Below are 16,893 nucleotides of genomic sequence, written 5' to 3' on the forward strand. Positions count from 1 at the left end.
ATTGAGAAATTTCAAAGTAGGGCTTAGCTCCTACCAAATTTTCTAGATGGGTTATATTCTGATACTTACATCTCCCATTCCTGCTCATAATGTTTCAGTGCGAAGTTCGTCTGACAGCTGAGCAGAAATGTTACAAGAAATTTTTGGTCAAACATAATAAATAATAATAATAAAGATTTATTTATATGCCACCTTTCCCTTAGGATGAAGGCAGCTCACAGCATTGGATAGACTCAGTTAGTGATTTAAACCACTCATACATCCATTTTACTTAGTTGTAAATTCAAACTATAGCTGTGAATAGCACTTTGTGAAAGTTGTGTATCGAACAAGCTGCTCTGTTTTGCCCCTGAAGAAACCAAATACTATGTAAAAGTGGGGGGACAAACTCAACTTAGATGACCATGCTATTTCTCCCTAAAGCCAGCTGCAGTCTACTAAGACATAGATATAATGAATGACCTATATTCTGAAAAAGCATCAAATATTAAGTGAACTATCAACCTACTAGAAACCTGTTTGAATTCTTCAAGTCACTTTGAGAGTATCTTCAAAAACCAAACCACACAGACTCTTCTTTTGCCCAGTCTTAAAAATTATAGACCTGACCACTCCTTCACCTGACTTGGGTGAGAAAGCCGCAGAGAGCTCTAGAAAGGTTGTGCTCATAGGAATAGAGAAGAATGTGAAACCTGCTGGCTTAATACGTTAAGCTCGCCCCTCCAGCTGCCACCAAAGCACACACACGCCCTTTCAGTTGGGTGAATTGAACATCTGATGGTGCACTGTATACAAGATGTACTAATGTTTTTCTTTTTGTTTTCTATCCAGGAGGTGAATTAGTTATCCCTCTTCTTGTAGAAGACCCTTTAGATATCCCTCCTATTGCTACTCGTGCACCTTTCATTACACTCCCCACTACCTTCCGCCCCCTCCTCACCATTATTGAGACCACCAAAGATTCCCTGTCCATGACCTCTGAGGCGGGGTTACCTTGCTTGTCGGACCAAGGCAGCGATGGTTGTGATGATGATGGCTTGGTGATATCTGGGTATGGCTCAGGGGAAACCTTTGACTCTAACCTACCCCCTACTGATGATGAAGATTTTTACACCACCTTCTCCTTGGTAACAGATAAGAGTCTTTCCACTTCAATCTTCGAAGGTGGCTACAAAGCACATGCACCCAAGTGGGAAACCAAGGACTTTAGACCTAACAAAGTCTCCGAAACTGGTAGGACTACTACCACAGCTTTGTCCCCTGAGCTGATCCGCTCCACAGCTTCGTCCTCGACTGGGATGGTGCCCAAATTGCCAGCCGGCAACATGAATAACCGTGACCTCAAACCCCAGCCTGACATAGTCTTGCTTCCGTTGCCCACTGCCTATGAGCTAGACAGCACAAAACTGAAGAGCCCGCTAATAACTTCCCCCATGTTCCGTAATGTGCCCACAGCAAACCCCACGGAGCCAGGAATCAGACGGGTTCCGGGGGCCTCAGAGGTGGTCCGTGAGTCGAGCAGCACAACGGGGATGGTCGTCGGCATTGTGGCTGCTGCTGCCCTCTGCATCCTGATCCTCCTGTACGCCATGTACAAGTACAGGAACAGGGACGAGGGGTCCTATCAGGTGGATGAGACGCGGAACTACATCAGCAACTCGGCCCAGAGCAATGGCACGCTCATGAAGGAGAAGCAACAGAGCACAAAGAGCGGCCACAAGAAACAGAAAAACAAGGACAAAGAATATTATGTGTAAAAAAATACTTATTTATATATATAAATATATAAATACTTAATGAGCTATAATTGAATCGAAACTGTTAACAGCTAACAAGATTGGGAGCTGCAGTTTGTGGTTTAAAACAAATATTGAGAATAAACGTTTCAGCCGTTGACTGCTGAGTTTTCAGTCATTGCTTGGAGTCCTCAAACTCTGCCCTACTGTATTATAAAGCACACTTAGCGTTCCGAAGAAGGCCTATGCAGCATTAACCATGTTGGTGGACTTCAAAGCCTTCAGACCTCCTCCTCAGCTGAACTTTTCTGCAAGGGCAGAAGACTTCATGGCTTACTTGTTTCGTATCTCCAAGTGAGTCTTTAAAGATGTTCATGATCTTTGACTGTATGCTAATTTTTTTCAGTTTAATTATTTTAAAAAAATACAAAAAAAATAAGAAAAAGGAAAAAAATGCAAATGTTATAAACAAAACAGAACAACTGATCTGGCCATGCCCAGCCTACGTATCATTTTCCAAGATGTGAGGGGGGAAAGAAAAATAAATGGTTTGGGGTTTTCATTATGTTTTTCTGTCTGAGTTTTTTTTTTAATTTCTGTGAGAATTTTTGGGAGAATGAGCCAGGACATAAGTCAAGAAGAAAACTTGGGGATTTTTTTTAATAAAGAAAGACTATTGCCATATATGAACTCAAGTTCTACCACGGTGTTTGCTCTACATATCAGATTGTGTTGTCTCTTGAACCTGTTGTCTGCAGTAAGTTGTTAACGTAAAAAAATGTGATGGGGTGGCAGTGATGGTGATGATGCTGAGAATGAGAGTCAGGGAAAATTGGAACTAGCACACGCGCACATAGACACACACCCCAGAACTGTTCCCAATGTTTTGAAATAAAAGTAAAGTCATCAGAAGATGAAACAGGGTTCTCTTCTTTGACTAGGAGTGACAGGCTTTAATTGCCTACCATTTAGTGTATCTTAGCACAGCTAAACTGTAGAGAAAAGAGGGGAATTTAGAAACCAAATAAATAAATAAATAAAAACAAAAACATGTAGCCATTTTGAATTAAGTACATGATGCAAAACTAAGGAGCAATTCTCTTGATTCTGACTCCTTGGCTGATGGCAATGCATGAGTAACCCATAGTAATCAATTGAATTCAACATGAAAAGATTATACTGAGTTCAGCTTGTGGAAAGAACCACAAAATGTCATACAAGCCAAAAAATGTGTCACAGAGGAGTACGAAATAGGGGTGGGTTGTTGTTTTTTAAATCATGAAGGCGTGTTTCATATGTAACAATTTTAATTTTGTAGATTTACATTACTGGTTCGCTATCCTTCCATTTGCCCAGTTATCCCTTTCCCTTCTCTTTTATATGAAAGAAGATAAATTTAAAAAGTCATTATGACACACAGAAATAAAAAAATTAAAGAAGCTTATTAATAGTATAATATATATAAATATATATATATATATACAGATATATTTATCATGGTATGTTTGATGGAACGACTGGAACAGAGATGCTGTTAAAGTCTTAATATGAAATGAGAATGTTGTAAAGAAAAAATGTTTTTACAAAACAACAAAAAGCTAAACTTTAAAAATGTGAAAAGAGTGTGCATTTTAACTTTGTCACAGTTATCTGTGTCAAAAAGATTTTAAGATAAAAAAATAAGATTTTGTTTACATATTTTACTACAATTTTTTTTCTGGATGGTGTAATTTCTAGATGGGTACCCTGATGTACATAATGCTATGAGGTTTCATTGGGTTGTTATTTATATTCAATGTATTTAATTTTGTTTGATGAGTTTTTTTTAATTTTTCTTCCATTATTTTGAAAGAGAGCAACTTACTGTACAGGATAAAATAAACAACTGGGTGTTTTTGGCCACAAATATCATGTGCAAAAAAATTAAAGCAAAAAAGAGAGACAGAGAGAATGAAGGAGAGAAACGGGGAAAGCACACAAGAATTCTAAGAGGACTCTGGCATATTAGAAATGTACAATTTTTCTGTGTACAGATGAAATCTAATCAGCTGTTTAGGTTTAGAAATCTACTCTTGCTGGTGTTTATAAGTCGCATGAATCTTTGACTATGAAGAAGTGTTATCCAATGCACACACGCACATGAGAACAAAATAAAAAAAGGCAGCCTTCTCATATGGTTTGAGAAGAGGCTTACCTGGCTAACAAAATCTTTTCAGTGTGTGTGAGGTTTGTTTTTTTTATTATTATTATTTTTAATTATATTTTTACACTACAACAGAAGGGGGGAAATAGACAGGTTTTCAAAGGTATGAAAGCACGATTTTAGACAACTTAACTGGCCGAACATATACAGAGATGATTATACCTTGATGTCTGTAAAAGATTGCTGCTGTTCTTGAAGTCTTGGAGTCTTGTGAAATGATTTTCTGCTTTCTTTCTTTCTTTCTTTTTTAATTTGAGAAAACCCATGTTTCTGTTCCTTTTTTAAAATTATTTTAGTGTCTGTTTCTATTGGATAATTTTTTGGGAACATGTGCATTTCTGTATGTGGGCTTTTACCATATCCCTACTGTTTTATGGAGAGAACCTTGAAGACTTCCTTTAACATTATTGTGTTGTTATTGCTTTTTTTTCCCCCTTTCCCTCCATCCCCTCTTTTTTCTCCTGTTTTTTTCTTTTCATAATTGCCTTTTTGTTCAAGGATATGCTTAGCAATAAAATGTTCTTCCCAAAGCCCTGGCTGTTTCTGTCACTTTCTGTCCACAGGTATGTAAGGGTCATTCCTTTTTTATAGGAAATCGGGAAATAAGACATTTTCGGTTTTCTTATCATGTTAGATCCTCCATGAGAGGTGAGAGTGCTATATTTTCTGGAGTGGTTGAAGCTAAGTGAGAGTCATGCAGGGTGGTGATGTGGGGAGGCAAAATGAGGACATTCTCTTCCAAATAAGAATTCTGCACACATTTCCTTCAGTACCATAATTGTTAGCATTGCAATAACTTAAAATACCAGCTGAGCGTTTGGAAGTACAGTTAGGCACCCAAAGAGGGAACATGAATGCAGCAAATACAAGTTCTAGGTGTGAATAATTTTCAATGTTTCATTCTCTGCAGTGCTTGAAACTGGGAACTGAATGCATTATAGAATTAACAGTTAATTGATAGGTTGTTGTTTCATTTATTTGTATTTATGAAATATCTATCAAATAAATTCCTTAAGTTTAACGACAATCATCATCATCAATATCAACAACAACAACAAAGGACAATAAGAGAAATCTTGAATACCTGTATATCTGTGATTTCATCAGTGTGGATAAAATCTTCACTAATGGAGATCACAACTATTCCACACATAGCTGCTATGGCAAATCCATCCTTTGTGTGACAGGTCCCCAGTCTCATGCCATAATGAGGTGGTTGAATAGGATTTATGACTGAATGCTATCAATGTCAAACCAAAAACTGAAAATGCATGCAATTGTCAATGCAATACAAATAAAAAATTAAATCTGTTTTGAAACCTTGGTACTTGATATAACAGTACCCCTTACAATATACACTAGACAGCCATTTGATAACCAGGGTCACATAATTCACTAAAGTCCAAAACACACTGCGGAAATTCCCGTTTGAGAGCGCTTGAACTGCCCTGGCTCAGTGCTAGGGAATCCTGGGAACTGGAGTTTATTGTGGCACCAGAGCTTTCTGACTGAGAAGGCTAAATATCTCCCAAAACTATAGTTCCCAGATTCCTTAGCATTGAGCCAGGGCAGTTCAAGCGCTCTCAAACTGAATTATTTCTGCAGTGTGTTTTGGACCTAACGAAAAGGTCTTCTTTCTTGTGTTCACCTGTAAACTTCCAAAAAAGGTAGCACAGACTGGAGAGTCTTTGTAGATGACTTTAGTATAGGTGAGCACATTAAGAAAAAGACACTTGTCTTTTGTTAGTGTCATAGGTGGGCATAGCTGTGGTTTTTGTCCATGTATATATTATTTTGAATGCACAAAGAAGGCATACACACACATACATTTTGCACAGCTTAAGTCCTGAATTGTGAAGATGCTTAACAATCCATGACTCTTCTCATTAATATTTCTCAACACTTGAAAAACATTTTTGACTATTTTGTGAATATTTTCAAGTATTCTTTCCATCTCTTCTTTTGGTTTTCTTGCCCTCTGACTGCAGTTGCAGCTGAGACAGGCCAATTCTTTGTTGTTCACCTCACCTCTCCCACTCATTACTTCACAGCCATGCAATGGCAATGGAAGTGCCTCCCTGGGGCTTAACACTTGTCCATGGAGGAAAGGGTTGTGGAACTGCAGGTGCACTTTTGTCATGGCCAGTGTTTCAGCTGTTATATCAAGTACCAAGGTTTCAAATTCTTTGTAGGTGAAAACCATGTTGAATTGGGTAGGTAGTGAACTGTAAACCAGCCCAGATGACACAGGACACCCTAATACTGTATATTCAGAGCACTTGGTCCCAATACAGCCTTCACTGACATATTTCATACCAGATATTGTTTCTGTTCTGTATAGAGATCTGGAGTTCTTCAAAGTAATAATGCAGAGTGATTACAGTATATACTCTAGTATAGGTTGATCTCATGTATAAGCAAAAGACAGTTTTGGGGGCCAAAATTATGGATTTTGATATGACCCATGGATAAGTCAAAGGTAAAACTCATGGGCATGTAACAAAGGATGTAGAGGATTAATCAAAGGGAAACAATGGGATAGAATTCACAAAATTCTGGCAAGTATATCTATTTGTTCCCCCTAAAGGCTGGATGGATGAGGAGGAAACTACAGTAAATTGTAGCTATGTTATCTGTGCAGGAGGTGACCAGGCTCAGGCAAGCCTAAGAAAATGCACACACATCAAAACGAATGAAAAGACAAAGCAAAGCAAATGGTAACTACATTAGCAGTGATTATTGCCTTTAACTTTAACATGATAACTTTGCCTGATTTTAACCCAGAAAAGCCAACAAACACAAATATCTTGTTCAAGTAATTCCAAGCCTGATTCCCTTTGTTGTTCTTTTGAGACTAAGTGCCAAAAGCTGCCACCACCACCATTTTTCCACCCAGGAATTCAAAAAGGTCAGAAGCACTTGAGCAAGTAGAGGAGGCAGGGTGTTTTTTTTAAGTGCTCCCAGTACGGACTAAGCTTTTACCTATCACCATTCTACTAGGAGAATGGGATGGTTCCTTTTTTGATAAGAGTTATAAAGTACAGTACTTACATTGACCTGTGGATAAATCAACCCAGGTTTTCAGAGTCAATTTCTAGACTTATACATGAGAATATACGGTAGGTGTTTTAAGGGCTCAGCCTTTATTATTCTGTGGTGCCTTCCCTATCCAAAGCCACAGGATGCCTCTTCTATCCTTCCCAGAGCCCCAATCTGTGCTTAGACCAGGACATTCTAACAAACCTGGCCTGGATCAAGGAATCAACCTGCTGCAAGCATTACAGTCTTGGGACCATCTTCAAAGGCAGCCTCAAAGTTAAGATTAGCAGAGCATGGACCTCTGAGGCTTAGTATCCATCTCCAGGTGTGGGAGAAGGTGTTTTATCTGGTAAAAGTAATTCTGCACCACAAAGTAGCAGTGGCTTCAGTAAAATCTGCAAACTATTAAACTGGTCATCAGGGAGTCCAATCCTTTCTAACACTATTAATCTGGATAAAGGACCCTTCTGATGACACTCCCTTTGCTATGTCTGCCTGAACCACTAAAGCATGGGGTGGAGGATGGCTTTTCAGCTTTTCCTGAACCCAAATCCCAATTTAAGACACTCATAGCCTCACATCACTCTGAACAGAAGGAGAAACACACTCAAAACACCAAAGTGATCCTGCTCGAGGCTTTACTGTTGGTATTAAAACACCACATAAGATGAAATACGACCTGAAATCTTCAAATCAAAGATGTCAACAAGCCAAGGAGGAACCAACCTAGTACTATCATCTGCAAAAGACCATCCAAGTATGAGTGCAAAACAATCACTACAAAATAATCTCACTACAACTGTTCTAGAAAGATATCATGGATGATGATATAAAGTGTTATTCAGAAATCATGATGCATTAATATAGAAGAATTAACAAATTAATTGGGGGAAACAAGATAATCAATTTTAAATTCATTTTTCAAAAGACTAAATAAGTGTCTGACATCATATTTAGTAGTTACAGGATTGTAAATGGAATTATAGCTCCTGGGGAATTCACATTTATGTTCATTAATGACTAAATGCAATCCCAAACACTTACCTTTTCAGATTGGCAGTGCCTCAGCTGAAGGGTTTCTGAGGCACTGTGGATCGTGACTCTGAAATATGACATTTCTTCTCCCAGTCAAAAGGCTAATTGAAAACAACCAGTTGTAGCAGGGCTCTGAGGGCCCTCTCCAGCTGTCCATTCTCAACACATTCACCAACCAGGAAAGTACTCCAGCAATCATTTCCCAGTGTCCTGGGCTGCAACACCTCATAATTTCTCTGATTGGGGTGCACCAGGCTGAAAAAGGAAGGGGTTGGCATTTGTCAGATGTAACTACAAATATAGGTTCCATCATTGATAAAGCAGAATGTTGGCCAACATTTACCAGGAATCAGCAACTGCAGCAAGTCCAGGGCAAATGCCCCTCCAAAAGGATGTGGACATAAATTTGGATTTGAAAAATTGGAAACATCCTAGAGAGGCAATTCACCTCTGTCTGGCATGGCTAAAGGTTAGCAAAAACAGCCTTTGAAAGCGACATACAGCTCCATGGCCTCATGGTGTTCATCCCTAGTGTATGGGGGAGTACTTGAATTATATCTTAAATTTAATTAAGGAGACATAGCTCTTAATTCTCCGTGTAGAATTTCTCAGGTTTAATTCAAATTTGAAAAGATAACAACAGGTAATATGAAAGACCTCTGGATTGTTGGTAAGCTGGTAGTTGGAGCAGACAATATACAGGGCTAGATGGACAAATGGTCTGCTCTAATATAGGATAGCTATCTAAAAAGCAATTAGTAGCCATGCTCAAGGTGGAAATAATCTTGAGGTTATTATTTTTCACATCATTTAGAATATGAGAATTAGAATGAGTGAACAGACAACAAAGACATGTGAGGAACTTTTGTTACACTTTAATAACACTGGAACCACCATAGGATGGTGGTGGTGGTGGGGGGGGGTGATTTAGTCAGTATTCTACATTACCTACATAATTACATATACATATATGTAACTAAGGCCTGTTTTTTAACCCTCTGGAGTTAAAAGAACCCGTTTTTTCCAGGTTCTTTTACCGGCGCCCGGGTTACATCGCGAGTGCACCAATACATGCAGATGCTATGTGCCCATTATGCGAAAATGGTGGCGGCCGTGCAGACAGGATGCCACCATCAGGACACCGCCATTACAACCATGTGGTTGCTGCACGATCCGAAACCCTGGTATTTCAGCCCGTCTGTCTCGGGCCTTCGTTGCATCTCCTGGCCCAAACCCAACAAGCCCACATTTAAAGCCAGAAACACTATTGGGTTAAAGAGGTTTTTCACCTAAATGAAGATGCTGTTTGGGGTGCAAGGAGGAGGATGTTTCCAACTGCTTCTGCCAGCAAGTGGGACTGTGACAAGAAGCTGCTTTTTGGTTGTCATACCAAAATTCATCAGTAGGAATTTTGTCATTCACCAGTGGGAAAGGGCTGGGAAGTCATCCTCTTGTGTCACAATCATCAGCTGTACAACCCTCTCCATTTGATGGGGCTGCTGTCTGTTAAGGCAGGCTGGGGGAGGAATTTACGTAGACTACATAGTCTGACTGAATACAGTCAGTTATGGATCCATAACTCTAGGTTGCAAATCTGTAGCAGAACTACAGCCTATTATTATTATTATTATTATTATTATTGGCGGGGTACAGAAGGCAGTAAAGAGGCGGTCCACAGCTACCCCTTTTCCTGCCGGGTTGGAGGCAGGGCAGCCTCACTGGCAGCCCCTGTGGTTCCACCCCAGTGCTTTTCCAGGATGTGGAGAAGCGGCAAAATGCCGCTTCCCCGTGGCCTGGAAAAGGGGTATCATTGGGGCTTCATGCCCCAAGACACGCAAACAGTTGCAGCCAGAGGAGAATGGTGCCATTCCCACAGCCGTTTGGTGGCTGCTGGAACAAGGCACGCACCAGGAGGAGCTCCATTTCAGAACTCCTCCTTGTGCCGCTGTTAGGCCACCACAAGCGACCTGGGGCAGCGCAAACACATCATGCCCACGCCACACCATTTGGATGCAGTGCGGTCGTGACATCATAATGGCAGTGCCCGTGTACACAGGGTGCTCCCATTATGCTGCCGCCGGCACGTACTAGGGTTAGGGAATGTGTACATGGTGCGTGCTCCCTAACCCTAATACCAGCCCTGGCACGCCGCTTTTTGGAGGCCTGTACCCCACCATTCCATCTCTCCCCCCCCCCCAAACCTGGGACTCAAGCCAATTTGCAAAATTTAAAACAGATGCAGCTAAAACTTTACATCGTTCAATTTAAAAATAGAATTAAACTATCAATAACAATGAAAAAGAAGATCTAAAAATAAGACTACTAAAAAGAAGAATAAATATAAACAACAAAAAACATGAATGGGCTTTCCCCACAATAAGCCAACTCCCAAAGGCCTGCCAAAATGGAAAGGTCCTCAGCTACCTACAGGAGGTAGCAAGGAGGACTCCAGTCTAATCTATCTAGGAAGGAAGTTGCAGAGCTTGGGAGCTGCCACTGAGAAGGCTCTCTCCCATGTTCCCACCAGATATACCTGGGCAAATGATGGGTTGGCCAAAAGGGCCTCCCCAGAAGATATGAAGACATAGGCAGGCTCATACAGGAGGACACATTCCTTCAGATAACATGGACCTGATCCTTGAAAGTCATAACTGGCACTTTGGATTATGCCTGAAAGCAAATCAACAGTAAATTAAGATGTTGCAACAAGTTGTGTGTCCCTGTAGCCAACACCAGTTAACAATCTGACTGCAGCCCTTTGGACTAGCTAAAGTTTCCAAACATTCTTCAAAGGCAACCTCATTACAGTAGTCCAAACAGGATGTAACTAGCACTTATGATGCAGTAGCCACTGGAACCTTCCCATGATTTTGAGCAATGGAAGCAAACTACGGGTCAAATGGGTCTAAGCCACAACTCCTTCCAACAAGAGCATTATCTGAAATTGGTGCAAAGCTTTTGGAGGAAGAAGTACAATGTGGAGTCTTCTCATTTGACTGAAGACTTCTGAAGTTACCAAGCAGTACAGTAATATTTTACATTGCACTACTCATATGCTGCTAAAGTAAGCAAAGAAAAGAGCCTTTATTTTAATCCATTCCCAAAATAAAAGACCAGGGGAGGAGGGACCTTTGTTGAAATACATGCAGATAGCCTTGGATGAATGAATTTTCATAGAATCATAGAATTACCTGCCCTTTCTTAAATATTAAGGAGGAAAGCAAGATTCTACCCTTTCTCACATTCCCTTGATTCCATCCTGAACTTGATTGGGCCTTATATAGCTCATGTACCAGTTCTTCTGTTATTACAGCCTGGGAGCATATCAAAAGGAGAGGCAGCTTATACAGAATTTTCTCATCCTAAAGAGATGAGGCCCAAATGTAGGCCCAGCATAGCTTAAACATTACTCAGACAGAACTACATTATGAGTGCTATAACCTGTCCATATCCATTTGGCAGCTGATAACAAGCAGAAAGACTGGAGAAGTGTTTGACTATGTCCTCATAGCCAGACTCAGACTGATGACATCAGCCACCAAGATCCACCAGGGGCCTCCAGAGGTCTCATTGGGTGAGACAATCATTCTGAGTCTGGAACATAGCCAGAGACTTCTCTGACCCATCTAACCCTAGCTCTACCAGCCAAAGGATGGCTCCTTTTCATCCTGGAGAGAAGCGACCAGTGGGGTGCCACAGGGTTCTGTCCTGGGTCCAGTGCTATTCAACATCTTTATTAATGACTTGGATGAGAGTATTAGGGGCATATTTATCAAATTTCCAGGTGACACCAAATTAGGAGGAGTAGCTAATACCCCAGAGGACAGGATCAAAATTCAAAATGACCTGAATAGTCTAGAAAGCTGGGTCAAAGCTAACAAAATTCAACATGGAGAAATGTAAGATACTGCACTTAGGGAATAAAAACAAAATGCATAGATATAGGATGGGGGACACCTGGCTTAAGGAGATTACATGTGAAGGGATCTAGCAATCCAAGTAGACCACAAGTTGAACATGAGTCAACAGTGCAATGTGACAGCTAAAATGGCCAATGCAATTTTCGGCTGCATCAATAGAAGTATAGTGTCTAGATCAAGGGAAGTAATAGTGCCATTGTATTCTGCTTTGGTCAGGCCTCACCTGGAATACTGTGTTCAGTTCTGGGCACCACAATTCAAAAAGGACATTGAGAAACTGGAGCGTGTCCAAAGGAGGGCAACCAAAATGGTGAAGGGTCTGGAAACTATGCCCTATGAGGAATGACTTAGGGAGCTGGGTATGTTTAGCCCTTTTTAAATATTTCAAGGGATATCATATTGAGGAAGGAACAAACTTGTTTTCTGCTGTTGCAGAGACTAGAACATAGAACAATGGATGCAAGCTACAGGAAAAGAGATTCCACCTCAACATTAGGAGCCCTGACAGTAAGGGCTGTTCAACAGTGGAATTCTCCCTCCTTGGAAGTCTTTAAACAGAGGCTGGATGGCCATCTGGCAGGTATGCTTTGATTGAGAGTTCCTGCATAGCAGGAGGTGGACTGGATGGCCATTGTGGTCTCTTCCAACTCTATGATTCAATGCCAATGTTTGGGGTGGAGGGAGTGGGCTATTGGAGAAAGATGATAAGTCCATTGGGGGAGGATGAGGTTGAGATGGAGGAGGCCTTCTCAGTTGTGTTTTTAGTTGTTGCTGAGAGAAGAGAACACACCCTTCCGCAACAAACATGGCTCACATTGGACCTATCGTTATATGGGTCCTTACAGGATGCAGGCCATAGTGTGAAATGTTTCCAAGATGCTTACTAGTATATTATGTGCTCACTTTCCCTACCTGCTGAAGCTTATGAAATGCAAATATTTATGCAAATGGAATAAAAATGAGCTGCTTTCAAAATACTGTTACGGTAAGTTGAGATTTCATTGTTGAATTATTTTAATAAATGGGGAAATAAACCAAACAAATGAAAATTAATCAAAATGAACAGTGTAGGTACGCTCTGCTCCAATTAAAGTATGTTTAGGCTGTGTCATTTTAAAATTCTTGGGAGAAATAAAATTCAAAGAAATAAACAGCTAGAACAAAATCTGGTATTTTGTAAGAGCTGCAGGGGGATATGAAAGCTCCCATGCTCATTACATAGCTAAAAATTGAACTGGATTTCACAATAAATAATCCATACCATAAACCACATGGCTATCTGAAAGCAATGTTTTCTGCACACAAACACACACACACACACACACCAATTTTCATTTTTAAAATCCACATATATTTCTATGAAGATTGATCTCCTGATACACTTCATGATCTGCAAATACCTACAGGTCACAAAGTATTGAAATTCTTACCATTCTGCTGTTCTTCTTGAGTAGGCTTCCTGAATATTGGGAAACCTGTTTTTTGTGGGGGGGGGGGGTTGGGGGGTGGCCAGAAAAGGAATAACCAAAAATATTTTTCCACCGCTACTCCAAATAAGACTAGAAGCAGATCAGCTGCTATGTGGATGACAAATCTACTTAGGCTCTTTTGAAGGGGAAACTTCTGTGCAACATGGAGCTGTTATAGATGGAGTAACATTCAAAAATAGAGTGGGTTTTCCTCTTCCACACCCAGCAATGGATCCACTGTCCACCTCTGTCTCTATGGCCCTTTTCCTCTTTTTCTTCATTCCAATGATAGTTATTACTTGGCCTTAACAATCTGAATCCACAGGAAAAAAAGGGAGACATGTCTCCAAGTGCTCAGCAGATGGTGTCAGCAACTCATCTGTGCCATCTGCTGGCATATAGCAGAGTATAACTGGCAAATTCAGAAACGTGGGTCACAGCCCTCAGTAGAGATAACAGCAACTGGATGTCTTCCAGGAACTGAAGGAATGCAGGAATCCCCGGGGACTCTCAGCAACCAATGCCAGGCTTCAGCTGATTAACGACCAGATAAGCCAAGTCTCCCGAAGTGCTATCTTTATTTACAGAGTGCTATCTAAATCAACACTATAATACAGATCACACGAATACCAACTCCTACTACAACCCACAAACAATTACTGGAAGCCCTTGAGTTTTATAGCCTTCAGACCATGCGGTCTCCCAAACTCAATCACTTCCTGTCCCACACTCTAAAGTGGCCTCCTGTGCAATCCAGACACATATTTCATCATTCAGGTTTAGTGCACTCAGGCACCAGAGTGTCCTTGAGCCTATGAGCATCAGCTGTGTATGATCAGCCTTGTCCTTCCCAGTGCTGGATGGTCAGACACCTAGTGTGTGGTCACACACACACACATCTAAGCATTTCCCAGTGTGCTGACTTTAACCCTTTGACAGATGGCGGTTTCTATTTTGTAAAAAGATGGATGGAGCCACAAGGTTTATTAGGCTCTATCTACCACCTCCACCTCCTCTTTGGATCTGGCTATTGATGGGGGAGCATAGGGGAGTGAGTGCTAGGATCTTTGTAAGATGAGCCTACCTGTATCCTCATGCTTTTAAAAATCAAAGTCTGAGAGCAGCTACAAAGAAGGCCCTCTCCCTTGTTCTCACCAAGCAAGCCAGAGGGGTTGGTGGGACAGAAGCAAGGGCCTCTCTAGATAATCTTAGAGTTATACTGGGCTCGTAAAGGGAGATATAGTTATTCAAATAACCTAGATCCAATCGTATAGGACTTTATAAGTCAAAACCAGCACTTTGAATTGTGCCTGAAAATCAACTGGAAACCAATGGAGATGTTGCAAGTAGGGATTTGTGTGGTCCCTGTAGCCATCTTCAGGTAACAAGTGGGTTGTAGCTCTTTGAGCCTAATGAGGTTTCTGAGCACCTTTCAAAGATAGCTCCACATACGCCCAAAACAGACGGGCCAAATTGTGTGTTTTCCAGCTGCTTTGGGGATGTGGCATTTATATGATGCACATCCCTGAAGTGGCTGGAAGCTGCTCTGAGACCGACTAAGGCCTGTTACAGACTGCCAAAATAAAGCTGCTTCGGGTCTCTTTGGAGGTATGCTATTTAAATGATGCATGGGTCCTAAGAGTCCGGAGGTCGCACCAAAGCCGCACTCCATTCCTAAGCACTGGAGTGCAGCTTTGGTGCAGCTTTCAGATTCTTAGGACCCATGCATCATTTAAATAGCATACCTCCAAAGAGACCCGAAGCAGCTTTATTTTGGCAGTCTGTAACAGGCCTAAGGCATCCCAAAGTTGCCTATAGACTGAAACATACACATTAATTTCCTCAGCCTCCAATGTAAAGAGGAGTCCAGGTGGGTGCAGATCAGAAGTCAGGGAGGCAGGACTCTCTGCCTGTCTCTGTATTTAACTTCTTCCTAACTAAGGGGCTGTCTCCTAAAGATGAAGGGAATGCCTCTGGATGGGACAAAACATGACCTCAATGTTGTTCTATGGAGGGTTAAAAAATAAAAACATGTGCTTGAAAAGGGCAGAGGTGACTGTTCCTTTCAGACATTCATAAAGCCTCTTAGATGGTCTGGCTGGTACCAATCAATGGAGATGTACACACAAGACAAAGCCAATTAAGTATAGACATTTACCCTCTTTCAAATTGTGATAAGGTTGTTCAACATCTCTGGAAGTTGCAGAATACCTCATGAGAGTGTTGGGGGTGTTGTACCAATCTGAGCCATTGTTAGTGTGTCTCAATTAAGTGAAAGTAAACTTGTTCTCATCAGTGCAACCATACCCTTGTGAACAGGAAGGAGGGTGATGGAGGGAATTTCCAGTTTTGTCTGAGCTGTGCACAGGGCAGGATCAAGCTGAAATGGGGAAGAATAGGTGTTATCGCACAGTAAATTGCTGCTGCACTGCTGCCTGACCATTGCCTGTCCCCCAGGCATGCTCTGCTGGCCGATTTTGGTTGTATGGAAGCTTTCCTAGGAGCAATTGTGTCTACCACTCTGGCACTTTACAAGGTGTTGGTGATTACCTTTAAAGCCCTACATGGCTTGGGTCCAACCTATATAAGGGACCGCCTACTTTCGTATAATCTGCCCTGCACCTTCAGGTCCTCTGGGAAGAATTTATTGCAACCCATAAAAACCAGACTAATGGCAACCTCACAGAGGATGTTCTCCGCTGCCGCTCCCAGACTATGGAACGCCTTGCTGGAGGAGATCCGTCAAATAACCAACCTAGACAGCTTCAAAAAAGCTATCAAGACGGATCTCTTCTGGCAGGCCTTCCCAAAACAGTTCAATCTAATTTCTGTACTCTCCCTACTTTATGTAAACACTGCCTCTACTAGAAAATTACTGTCATTTGAACAGGTTGAATTTTTAATTTGTATTTAATCCTATTTTAAAAGGGGGGGGTTCGATTTATTTATTGGAAGTATGTATTATTCCAATATATTCTAGTCATGTAAGCCGCCTTGATTGCTGCAGCAGAAAGGCGGGGTATAAGAAGGAAGTTTATTATTTATTTATTTATTTATTTATTTATTATTTCCCCATTCCAGAAATCAACCAGGGCTTCAACAGGAAACTCCCCAAGAGCCATCAGAAATCCTTCCAGATCCATTAGTGTTACCCTTACTACCCCTGCAGAGGCTCTGAACCCCAGTAAGCCTGACCAAGAAGTGATCTGTCTATGAAAACTGAATGGTAGAAAGTTGTCCCATTCCCAGATCACCAACATCCATACCTCTTCCATACAGAAAACAAGGTCTAGAGTGTGCCCAGCAGCATGATTACAGTCAGATACCACGACAGATCCATGGTTATCATGATGGACATGAAGTCCTGAGCCACTCCTGATAGGGTAGCTTCAGTATGGATGGTGAGGTCTCCTGAGTCAGAGGTATCACTAGAGGCTCATTAGGTCCCCATAAACTTCATAGGCATTAGGCATTTAAAGACCTCATAAGCC

The 16,893-nt window shown here is 41.2% G+C and overlaps 1 protein-coding gene across 23 annotated transcripts in view; it reads left to right on the plus strand.

The window, feature by feature from the left end:
- The window catches only part of NRXN3 (neurexin 3), a 1,638,958-nt gene extending 1,633,998 nt beyond the window's left edge, over positions 1–4,960 (plus strand). For 12 of the 23 annotated variants that reach the window (XM_089522303.1, XM_089522304.1, XM_089522309.1 and 9 more), the window contains one exon: positions 832–4,960. In XM_089522303.1, the coding sequence (XP_089378429.1) occupies positions 832–1,757 (926 nt within the window). In that variant the 3' untranslated portion in view covers positions 1,758–4,960. The remainder of the gene's footprint in view (positions 1–831) is intronic. The other 11 variants (XM_089522315.1, XM_089522316.1, XM_089522322.1 and 8 more) reach the window with 4 other exon arrangements.
- Positions 4,961–16,893: the final 11,933 nt, after the last annotated feature.

The sequence above is a fragment of the Sceloporus occidentalis genome, unplaced genomic scaffold (genome assembly GCF_023333645.1).
Source record: "Sceloporus occidentalis isolate IW3139 unplaced genomic scaffold, rSceOcc1.0.p SCAF_4, whole genome shotgun sequence".
Lineage (NCBI taxonomy): Eukaryota > Metazoa > Chordata > Lepidosauria > Squamata > Phrynosomatidae > Sceloporus > Sceloporus occidentalis.